General features: G+C 40.2%; 2 protein-coding genes across 8 annotated transcripts in view; both read right to left on the reverse strand.

Moving 5' to 3' along the window:
• Positions 1 to 686, reverse strand: part of DYNC1H1 (dynein cytoplasmic 1 heavy chain 1) — a 70,804-nt gene extending 70,118 nt beyond the window's left edge. Inside the window, exon 1 of the mRNA XM_083348586.1 lies at positions 246 to 686. Within this exon, the coding sequence (XP_083204712.1) occupies positions 246 to 507 (262 nt within the window). The 5' untranslated portion in view covers positions 508 to 686. The remainder of the gene's footprint in view (positions 1 to 245) is intronic.
• Positions 687 to 5,954: 5,268 nt separating this feature from the next.
• Positions 5,955 to 12,442, reverse strand: part of PPP2R5C (protein phosphatase 2 regulatory subunit B'gamma) — a 67,378-nt gene continuing 60,890 nt past the window's right edge. For 6 of the 7 annotated variants that reach the window (XM_083349179.1, XM_083349182.1, XM_083349180.1 and 3 more), the window contains one exon: positions 5,955 to 8,808. In XM_083349179.1, coding sequence (XP_083205305.1) covers positions 8,677 to 8,808 — 132 coding nt within the window. In that variant the 3' untranslated portion in view covers positions 5,955 to 8,676. The remainder of the gene's footprint in view (positions 8,809 to 12,442) is intronic. The other variant, XR_014490797.1, reaches the window with a different exon arrangement.

Raw genomic sequence — 12,442 nt, forward strand, 5'->3', positions numbered from 1 at the left:
CCGGCCGACAATGCAAGACAAAGGAGCAAGAAGACGAGCCGCCATTTTGACAGCCCCCGCCGCCCGCGGCCACACCCTCTCCATCCTTCTCCCCCCGCGCATCGGCGGCTGAACCCGCTGGGCGAGAGAGCCGCTCTCCCAGCCCGTCGCCCTCTCCTCCGCTTCCAAGCCAACTCCTCTGCAGCCCCATCCGAGCGCACGGCGGGGCGCAAGCGCGGCCGCCCGGCCGTGGGTGGCCGACTCACCCTTGAGGGTGGAGCGCTCCACCAGCACTGCGTGGACTTGCGGGTCCGAGAGGAACTTCCGCATCTGTTCCACGGCGCCTTTCTCCTCCAGCGCCGCTTCCAGGGCGGCCGGGGCCTCCCCGCCGTCTTCCAGCAGAAGAGGCACCAGCTTCCGCAGGTGTTTCTGCAGCACAGACACGTCCGCCACATTTTGCACCGCCGAGCCGGCCGCTTCTAGGCCGCCGCCGTCCTCCCCTCCTCCGCCGCCGCCCGAATCGGACATGGCGGATGAGCTTTCCGGCTGTCGAGATGGACGGAACAGTAAGAAGAAGCTCCCGAGCCTCCCCGCCGCCGAGTTCTGAAACTTCGCACTGAGCCCCGCCTCGTCCACGACGCCGTTCTTTAACTTACGCCTCCTCCTCGCGACAGTCACGCCCCGGAGGATCCTGGGAAGTGTAGTCGGGAAATTCTGCGGCTGGGAAGACGGGCTTGAACGCCGCGGCGAAGGTCGATTGGAGTCCTTGGCGAACGAGTCATCCATCCAAAGTTACGCGAATCGCAATTGAGTTTCTAAAATCCTACTCAGTTCTTCTCCCCGAGGCGTTATTTTGTTTGATTCCAATGCGATAATAAGGCCATGCTTACGGAAAGATCGCAAAAATGCTAGTAGGCGACATTTTCAGTCTGCATTTAGTTATAGGAGCGCGGGAATCGTTTCAGTTTCAGCTTATGCCGCCACTGTTTCTTGATATTCTGGACTTTCCTCTGGTCGAAGAAGAAATACTTAGACCAGGGGTCTTCAAACTTGGCCCTTTTATGACTTGTGGACTTCAACTCCCAGAATTCCTCAGCCAGCTTTGCTGGCTGAGGAATTCTGGGAGTTGAAGTCCACAAGTCATAAAAGGGCCAAGTTTGAAGACCCCTGATCTTAGGCCATGTAGATTAATCAGCTTTAACGTTAGCGTTAACCTCAGCCAAACTCAGGCCTCACAGTAAGTTTTTTAGGTTAATAGGCTTATACTCAAAAGGTTAAAACAAGTGCTAACCCTTAATAAATGGATTCGGAAAAATATAATTGTATCACTAAGCTTGGGACAGATGTGTGATCCAAACACAGAACTAATCTTTATGCTGTGTTGCTTGAGAGATCTTGACAAAGATGAAGGAAATCCCCAAAAGGACTGGCCCCAGAATTCATAGCAACCGCTCAATATTGGCAGTGAAGGTTAACAAACCAGGAACAGCTTTGGAACTGTCTTTGCTGTATGTGGAGAAGCCTTTATTTTCTTGCTGCCTCAAACTTCCTAAATTGCAATAGAATGGCTGGAAGAGGGCCAGATATTCTGGCAACTATCTTCTTGCTGCCTCAACCTCTTCCTAAATTGCAATAGAATGGCTGGAAGAGGGCCAGATATTCTGGCAACTATCAAGTAGTAATTAACCATTGATAGAAAACTTCATTAAAGAAATGGGACTTATTTCTGAATTAAATTGTAGTACAATTATTTGTAACATTTAATTCATACATCATTTGGGAACTCTCAGTAACTTTTACATAGTATTATGCTAAATGAAAATTGTTTTTTAAATACTACTGTATAAACCACTATTGGCTGGATCAACCCAGTAACGTAAGTGTTAACTTTGGTTTATAAATCACAAAATCTAGGTTTGTTCACTGTGCGGAGCTATGATTTCCTTCTTGCTTTGCATGTGTAACTTCAGCCAAACTATGAAAAATAGCTTAGTATAAAGTGAGAAGTAACTATTGAGCTATGTATTTTTGAATGAAATTGGACTGTGAAAGCTGCATAGAAGTTGGGGGACCTGATATGAGTAAATGATAGGACAGGGAATTCTTTCTAAGTTCCAGAAGCTAACTACACAGAATGTCCAAATTATACTTATTCCCAATAGCAGAATATTTTGAGCTTGTTTGCATGACACACTAAGTAACCCAGACTTGGTTGACTTATTGACCATTTTGACCAGTGTTCCTCACAATGGAAACACTTTTTTAAAAAGGATTTCATTTTTAATTAAAACACAGACACTGGGACCAGAAAATAAGATTGGTTTTCCATCTATCCCTTCATCTCCAACTGAGCAGAATTAATGATTTGGCTACAGTGTTCCCATTTTATGGCTGTTCTGTCTTCTTATCCCTATGGGACCTTTCCCTCATTACACCTGACTACAGCTTGAAGTCAAGCTGGCAGATTCTGTCATTCCCCCCATGATATCTCATTCAGACTGATGGGACTTAAGTTATCTTTATGGTAGCAGTGCTAACATATATTTCTAATACCATCCAAGGATAGCCTTAAAATGTATACAACCTGTTAGATTTTGTCACTGTAGGGAAATCAGATGTGTGGTCAGAGTATGGATCAGCAATAGGGACATTGGCCCATCTTGTTCATGTAGAACTGCTGTCCTTGGCTTTGGTTTAAAGCAGGGGTCAGCAAACCACGGCTCAGGAGCTGCATGCGGCTCTTCCATTTGCTGTGGCTCTCTGTCCTCTGCCGTCGTGTGCAGTCCCACAAATGAAAGAAGTTTGTGGGACTAAAAAAAAAAGTTCAATCAATCAATTGCAACTTCTTGTGGAAAAAAAAGATTTGCAAGGTTGAAATTGATTTTTTTTTAGTCCCACAAACTTCTTTTGGGACTGCACACGGCAGCGGAGGAAGTGATGGAGGACTGTGTCGGAGCTGGAAAGGAGCCGCATGGGTCTGATCGGGGGCGGGAAAGGGGGGTTTCTGTCAGGCATCTTGTATGGAGCCGGGGAAACAGGTTGGGTGGGGAGAAGTGCCAATGCTGCTGCCATGAGGCTTGGCAGATCCCCCCCGAGCGGCCATGATCCCCCCTCCCCAGCCAGCCAGCCAGCCAGCCAGCATTGTCCGACCTACTCCTTGCCTGGCTGGCCAGTTGGCACAAAGCATCACCCACTCAAGCGGCAACCAGTGCCTTCGGTGCCTCAGACAGAGCCAAACTGAAGAAAATGGAGGCGCAGCAGTGGGATTGCTCTCAAACAATAAGAGCCGGTGTGCTGCTCGCTCGTGTACACCCACCTTATTGAGAGCAATCCCACTGTTGCACCTCTACTTTCTTCAGCTCAGACGGAGCCGAGGAGCCTCGAGTGGGGAGGATGAGCTTTGCTGCCGGGCTATGCCTGGGCTACACCCTGCCACTGCCTCCCAAACTCCCCCTTTACCACTGGGGGAAGCAGCAGTGGGGAACTCCGTGCGGGGGGGGGGGGAAGCAGCAGTGGTGGTGAAGCGCTCTGTTGGGGGTGGGGGAAAGCAGTGGTGGTGGGGCACTCCATGCGGGGGGGGGGGGGAAAGCAGAAGTGTTTTGTGGCTCCTGGTGTTTTATTTTTGATGGGAAACAGGTCCAAATGGCTCTGGTTTAAAGTAATCTTTTAAAGTAATGCAGTAATTTGTATCAGTTTAATAAGCATACAAACAGTGGTACCTTGGTACTTATCATTAATTGCTTCTGGGAGGATATAATGAGTATCAGAAATGATGAGTACCGAACAATTTTTTCCTATAAGGAATAATGTAGGGAGTCACAATGCAGCCAACACCAACAAGTTCTAGCTTATGTGTTGAGTACCAAACGATCAATGAATACAGGGACAAAAATTTCACATCAACATGTCAAGTGCCAAATTTCATGAGTTTCAAAGCAGTTGAGTACCAAGATACACTGTATAAGCTTTCTATGTAGTACTCGTGCAATAACATAAATATGTTATCCTGAAAAGCACAAATTAATGACACTAAATGTCTTGAGAATTCACTTGCTATTCAGGTCATTGGTTACATATAATAGGACTTCGCTCAGGCAGAGGACCAGTATTTATTTACTCTCCATTCCACAGCTACTGCAGCTTTCTTTGAAAAGATAATCTAGAGCAGATATGTCAAACTCGCAATGTCACGTGATCTCACGCGATGTATCAGAGCTTTTTTCCCATTGCCGGCAATGGGGTAGGCACGATTTCCTGGTGGTGCGTCCAGCCTGTGGGTCGGCAGTTTGACACCCCTGATCTAGAGCCTGTTGTGTTTGGTGGGAGGGGAAGATAGGAATGGAAGATAGGAATGGAAAAATTAAGTGATGCAGCATTTCAAAAGCTGAAGGGTATAACTCATCATGGATTTCCATTTAACCAAGGAAGGCAGACTATAAAGGCTGTTGTGAAGATGCTTCACATCCTCAATTTTGTATGAAGACAGGGAAAAACTGATGGGTGCAATAGTTTTATAAAATAGTATCCATGACACCAAAACCCACATTAGGTTTTCTATAACTTCTGGATATGGCAAGTCTTAGACTTCAAAACATAATTAAAGAAATACTATTTTATAGAAGAGCTGCATTACTGAGGTTTCATACATCTAATCTAAGTCACTGCAGACATTAACACAGATGGCCATTTTTGGTCTGTTAAGTATATTATATGACAAATAATTTGTCAATTTATTTGAATACTGGTGTATTTCTACTTTTTCACAATTTGCTGTCCTTAAGATACAGTGGTGCTACGTCTGTTTTTCACTCATTTAATTTGGTTCTCTAGTTTTGGGAAATGGAAGACTTATCACATTTTAAACTAAAGTGTATAAACACATGATGCTTATACAAAAATACTGAACTGATACGAACCACATGACCCTCAGACAATTTCAGAAGGGGCAAGAATAAAAATTGCAATAGGTGACAATCAATATCCTCTATTTAACTCTCTTCAGATATGCCTGAAATCCTAACAGGAAAATTTATGTCAGCCATCTTGAGTTGACTGAAGAAAAATGATTTCATATTTTTCAGACAATGGTTTGTTTATATGTTTTACGTGGTGATAAGCAGTATTAATCAGACAGGATGCCAACCAAATTTTGCTGTTAGTGGATGGAACAAATTTCCTCAACTTCCAGAGTTACCAGAGGATCAATTCAGTGGGGTCAGGATAGTCATTGTCATACTTTTTTGCAGGAAATACTGGGACTGTAGAGAAACTGGAGAGAAAGTTATCTGCAAAGATGTCTCATTTGCTTTATTATGGGGAAAGGGTAGGAATAATTTTCCAATAAAGGAGAATATTTGTAGCTCAGGATTGAAATGAGAGGTCCTTGGTGCTCTCTGAGCTTGCTTGTTTCTTGCAAACATTTTATTACCCAAACTAGGTAACATCATTAGTGCTAGTAAGGAGTGAGGTTTGCTGTCAGTTTATATTTTATTTCCTTTTAAGAATAAGAATAATTTTCTTCTGGCTACCACCAATACAGATTCCTCCGCTGCTGTAAGAACATATGGAAGTTTGAGTGGATATTCTATAAAATTGGAATTTGTTCAGTATTTCTTAGACACTTATGTAATCCACACTCACTTTACAATGTTCTATATTAGGGCTAAAAGTTGTGTTATGATGAGCAGGTAAAATTCCATTTCTTCTTTATTTAATCCATAGAATACACCATTTGTAGAATTTAAAAACTAGATAAAAGAGCATATTAAATGGCAGGTGTATGAAGTTTTTCCATAAACAATGTCTGAACAAAAAAATCCAAATTACAAAATATTGAAAATATGTTGGTACATTTAACATAGCATTCCACTAAAGCATAAAGATACAGGTATAAAGAAAAATTGTGCCACTTACCTATTTTTTTGCTATTTCTAGGAATGTTTTATTCTGTACATAGGACCATTCTGTACAAAATATGAAGTCTACATTTTTATTACTCATTACAATAAAACAAAGTACAATGTATGTACAATATTAAAATGAAGCCATACTAAAGCCACACAAAAGAAGACACTTGTAATATTCTTTTGACATTCCTGATGTACAGGCATAAGGTTCTGGAGAACATGGGAAGATAGGTAACACTGAACTTTATGAAGAGTAACAATCACCAAAACTGTTTTTTAATTGTACACTTTATTTGGGATGTATTTATTTTAACAATAATTTAATACATAACTTGTATAAAGCATAACATGGGGATAAGAAAGAAGCCAAACAAATTAATACTACTAAATCTTAGTATGCTTAGGCAAGTTTGTGAACTAGCCTGAAATTTCTAGAACAAATGGTGATGGCAATAATGCTACCTGCTCGAGAATAGTTAATTTTTGGTGAATGTTTATCTTCAGTAAAGAGCAAAAGTAAAATTTAGACAGTGAAAGATCTTATATGCTGAGCGTTACACAGTCAACCAAACATTGATATACAGTATTTTCTCATTCCCCCATTCCCCAGGTTAAAATTAACTACTTTTTCTCAAAACCCTCTTTCATGAACCTACTGAACAGCCAAATTATAAAGATATTTGATAAATTATCAGCTAAAGATGGGAAGTTCAAACAATGGCATATCAAAATACATTACTTTATGCAATTATAAAAGCACCCTTCCCCTCATCAAAATGGAGAAGACATCTTTAAACTGCTTTATTTGTATTTCTTTATGACAAAGCATACTATTTAGTTCAAGTTTGGCAGGTATTATATTCACAAAAAATAGCTATTTGTTTGAAGCTTGAAGTGGTCTTTATATTCAATTTTTTTCTTATCACTATTTCCCATCATTCTCAACTGATATGATCTATTCTTAATTTTCATAATATACCTCGGACATTTCATATCTGAGACCAACAAGGAGGCTCTGGTCCCAAAATTTCTGCTTTGTAAAGTATTTATTATGAAGATATATTCGTTAAAAGGACTATTTTAAAGAAATTGCAAATTTTGTTAGTGGTAGAGATAAGAAAAAAACAAAAAGTAACTCATTCTAAATCAAACTGATCTGAAACTGCTCTTGAGATACTAAAGTCTAAAATACTGGCTATCCTGAGAGCAATCAAATATTAAAGACAAAGCACAATACATTTTTTTGAAAATTTATTTGTGCTTTCCCATCTAGAATAGATAGAAGAAAATTCATAAAGGGCAAGTAATGTTATGGAATACATAGCAGCATTTGAAGATCAACAGCAACGCAGATGATTTTTCCTTTTTTCTTGAGGGGTGTGCATGTTCTATACACTTATTTCACCAAAATATATATTGATAGCAGAATTACTATAACTTCTCAGCTTTTAGGTATCTGAAAAAGTTGGAATGCCATTAGAGGGAATTTGTCTACGCTAAATTTTCTAAGATGCATCTCTCTAAACAATAACAGCCAGGGAAATGTATCCAAATTAATCTATGTCTTGATGTCTGTAAAGATTCTTAGCAGGTAACATATTCCATATGCTAGACACTTTTGAAAAGAGAGAAAAACAGGAAAGCCATTTTGATAAATAATAATTCTGAAACCAATAAATATATGCAATTACTTTAAAAATGCAATTTACTTTTAGCCAAGGCAGACATTTTTTATTTTTAGGAGCACAACTTCTCTACCAGCTCAATTCCAAAATATTTTGACCTTCATGCTAACAGACCAGAAAATATGGCTTCAATCCATACAAAGTACTCAACCAAGGGGTTTCTTCTATCTGGAACCATATTTGGATTTAACCATTTCTCTAGAAATTAGACGTGATTAAGATTGTCGTGAAAATTAGCATTCTGTAATAAAGAATAACTTTCCAAACAGCCAGAATATATCAAGGCAGTAATGCATTTTCCCCCTTTGGGTATTTTTCTCTCCAGATTTATAAAATGCTCAATAGTTATATATGAATTGAGAACTTCGAACATTGCCACAGTACTAATGGCAGGCAGAGGAAAGAGAAAGAAAATAGGCTCTGTTCATCTGGCACTTGTCTTGTGCAACCATCATTATTTCAGTGGACTTACATAAGAAAAATCATGCAAGGTCACTTCATCTTATCGTTATAAGCTGATCGAGATAGGAAAAAACATGGAACTCCTGTGTGGATTGTCACACATGCATTTCATTGTATGCACATGGATATTATGGACAAAAACCTGAAACTGCAACCGATTTAAATTTACTAGCACATGTATGGATGTGAAACATGATAGATGTTGAGAGTTTCATGCCTTTTTCTATATAGAGCTGCTTTTAATGTACAAACAAAAATATGTTTGAAGAGGCCTGAAATATCTGAATGGTTGCTCAGCAGCAGTGCTTGATAATTTGCACTAAAATAATTTGCTCTCCTTTCAACAATAACTGGAGAAAATGCATGCTTCCCACTGGTTGGTACTATGCCAACAGCACCAAGAAAATGTCATTGTTTAATACTAATCAACTCAAGTTTGTGATTACAGAATTAGGTAATTCACCATTGTTTGAACTACTTATCTTGAGCTGCTTACACTGTATTGAAATTATTGCCTAACAGAATGGGGTTGAACAAAAGCTTTGACTTATGTGTAACTGATCAGTATGGCACAAAAAAGGTAAGTTCTCTACTGCGGAACAGAGTCCAGAAAAAATTGTTTTTCTCCAAATAACGTGACTAGTCTAATGCCCATCATGTGATAGTAGATTCTCAGCTCGGCAATGAGACTCCAAGGCTTTCATGGTATAGATATCCTGAGGCAATTCAGACTTGCGCCTTACTATAGGACGTTCCCTTTTTTGTTCAATCTGTCCCTGAAATTTAAAAAAGCAATGTTTAAAGAAAACTGAGAGATTTCTTACACCAAAAAGTGCTATTTATTAAGAAAATTTACTGGCCGCCCATCTTACCATAGGGTAATAATTCTGGGCAGCTTACAGTTACATCTAAGTTAAAACATAAAAAGTGAAAATCAAACATTAAAACTTGTTTTGTTTTAAACAAGAATAAAAAAAACAGTAAAAGAAAGCAGATTTCAATAAAACAAAAAAGCACCTGGTCTCCCTGTAATTTTTGGAGTTTGCCATATTCTGCTATGGCATTCTCCTGAAGTTGTTCCTGTTTGTTTCTGATTCTCCAGGAAGCCATTCAGTACAAAGTTTATTTGTTCTATTTATATAAACTAAGATTGTTGTAAACCCAGGTCATAAAATACAATGTGTCATAAAATACAATAAAATAACTGTAAAATACTGAGACTAAGAGCATTAGATGTAAAATGGTCACAGCAAAACAAAGCCAAAGCTACAACTAGGATAATATTTATTTATTTATTTATTTAGTTTTATTTATTTCTTAGTTTTGACAACAACTTGGTTGCTAACAGAAACATGTCTGCAAGAAGATAGTTAAATTTTCCAAGGTTGGGTCCCTTGAATTCACTTGCTGACAGTAATTTGGCCTTAATCTCATTTTAAATGGGGCAGTGGAGGACATTATGGATAATGTCCTTCACTTGACCAAAACCACAAAGATAGAGGTGACGTCCAAAATCTCGTGTCAAGATATATGGAGGGCATGTTCTGCTAGCAAAGGGATTTAAAGCCTTTCTCTATGAAGCACTGGTTATATTTACCAGGAATCTATACCATATGAACATAGGTCGTCAGGATACAATTATGCTATTATCACGATACAATTATAACCTATCGCTTAGCTTGTACCCAAACTGCTGGCCCCAATTGTGGTTGCTAAGCGATTACTTGTATGTACCTAGTGCAATGCAGGTGGTGAAAACATTTGAGAGGTAGTGGAAGGACCCCAATGACTGGTACATGTAACAGGGCTATAATGAAATATATTATGGCTAGAATTGTGTAGTATTTGGTGACAAAAGTGGATAAATAGTTCAGGTTTCGGAATCAAGGCATTTGCTATATCTGTGTCTTTTCCTGGTCTCTTACGATAGCCACAAAGTCCCAAGAAAATACATGAAATTAATGAAGAAGGCAGGGGAGTGCAAATTCAAGGTCTGATAATTTAAGTGGTGGCAGGTACTTTATCACAGGGCTTTTCAACCTTTTCACCCATTGTACCACTTTTAGGATATGGCAATATCCGAGTACCACCAGTCGCCTAGCAAGGTGTCAAAATCCTGATAACCCAAAAAAAAAGGGGGGGGGGGAAGTGATAAAGTACATGTAATCCTCGACTTACAATAGTTCACTTGGTGACTGTTCGAAGTTACAATGGCACTGGAAAAAAGTGCCCCCCAAGCCACAGCTGAGCAAGACACCTGCCTGCCTGGCGGTGCTCTTCTTCCTGTCCGAGGTTTTCATTTCTGTTGAGGATTGGCAGTAGGGGTGGGGTGGGGAGGTATTTGGTTTTTATTCTCCCCATCTGCTGGGTGGTTACAGTAGGTTTTGGTCACTTCACATGATCCTGGGACACTGTGACCGTCATAAATATGAATCGTTGCCAAGCATCTGATTGTAAATCACAAGACCCTGGAGATGCTGCAACATTCCAGCTGATCGGCGCTTCTTTTGGGCTCAGCAAAAGTGCCAGGATCAGTGCTGAGCTCCAGTTGGAGCCTGATGCTGATCCTGGCACTTCCACTGAGCCCTGACAGCCCTGCAGCTCCAGCCATCTTTCGCTCAGGCTTGTGCAGTGCTGCCATCAGGAAGCTCATTCCCTTCCCCTGCTACTCCTTTTCTAGGATGGTCGCGTACCACCTGCCAGGTGCCCATGTACCACAGGTGGTACTTGTACCACTGCTTGAAAAGCCCTGCTTTATCAGATCCTCTCAACAGGAACTATTTGAGTCAACATGTCCAAGCAAAAGAGATTACAAGTGGCTATTTCTTCTCTCCTGTACTTAATCTTTATTCTCATGCTTTGCACTGATACTCAGTTTGTTGGATACACACAAGTGTAACCTGTATTAAGTTACACTCAAAAGGTTTATTTATCATTTACCATTTAAATAAATATTCTTATAAACCACTGCACTCCAATAAGACTTCTAAAGATTTTTAGCATTAAAAACCATAATTTAAGAATGTTTTCACTTGCATGCTCCTTAATTTTTCTATTTTTGAAAAATCAAAAAGCATGGTGAAAAACAGGCAACATATCATATACCTGTGCTGACAAAGTACAAAATCTAATGACATCCCCACTCTCCAGCCTCCTGGGGAAATCAAACCACATACTCTTGTTCAGACATCACATTTACAATCAGTAATCAAGTGAAAAACAAGCCAGAGTTATGGTAAGTGTAGTTTATTTCTTTAAAATAACGATTTATTCAATAACCCCATATATACATTTTCATAGTAATGTATCAGTAGTATAGGTATATTTTAAAACTTTTTTTGCCTCAGAGACATGAATATTAACAGGGTCCCAGGCCTGGAATTACTCACTGTTCATTGTTTGTTGTTTGACAATTGGGTTTTCCAACCTTTAAACATTGGCAAGCTATACCCATTAGGAGCATTTTGAAAAGAGTGAAAATTGTAGCTACTATAAAGCTATTTTCTATTCTTCTTTATGATCTTGGGTAAAACTACGGTAATTAGAACTAGTGAGTTAGTTTTTGAGCTAAGCAGAAATATACAATTATTCAATTCAAATACGAAGGAGAACCAAATTTAGCATGTATTAAAACCATTCTGCTAACAAACAAATCAAGTGATAATTTAAAAATTACTAGAATTATTCTGTTCAATTTGTTGCAATTTTAAAGAGAAATTGTACAATTCAGGAGTAAATAGTTCTGAATCAAATTTGGAAAAAATAAGCTATTTCTCTCTCTCTCTCTCTCTACAGGTAGTCCTCAGTTAACAACCGCTCATTTAGTGATCATTCAAAGTTACAACGGTGTTGAAAGAGCAGTAATTATGACTGATCCTAAAAGTTCCAGCCATCTGAGCACCCTTGCAGTCACCCGATCATGATCTGGGCACATGGCAACCAGTTTGCACTTATAACAATTGCAGCATCCTGTGGTCACCTGATCACGATGTGCAACCTTCCCTGCAGGCCTCCCCACATGCACACTCAGTAGGAAAACTGGCCAGAAAGGTCGCAGGTTGCATGGGTAAATCTCCCCCGCCCATGCAATCCTCCCTGAGCCTTACCGCACTTGCACTACACTTCCCTGGTCACTTGTGCACCCTCCCCAGTTACTCATGCACCCTCATGCACCGGTAAGTCTCCCCATCCAACAGCAGCGTCCCAAGTGTTGCTAAGCTCATGCTGCGCCTGCCACACATCCAGCAGCAGCCACCCAAGCCCTGCATGCGTGCCTCACCTCCCACCAACCACCTGCACACATCTGGCAGCAGCCACCCCAAGCCCACTGTTCTTTCACTTTGCATCTTCTGTCACCTGCATACCCTCACCCACCTGGCAACAGCCATTCAAACCCTGCTGTGCTTGCGC

The sequence above is a fragment of the Vipera ursinii genome (assembly GCF_947247035.1).
Source record: "Vipera ursinii genome assembly, chromosome: 1".
Lineage (NCBI taxonomy): Eukaryota > Metazoa > Chordata > Lepidosauria > Squamata > Viperidae > Vipera > Vipera ursinii.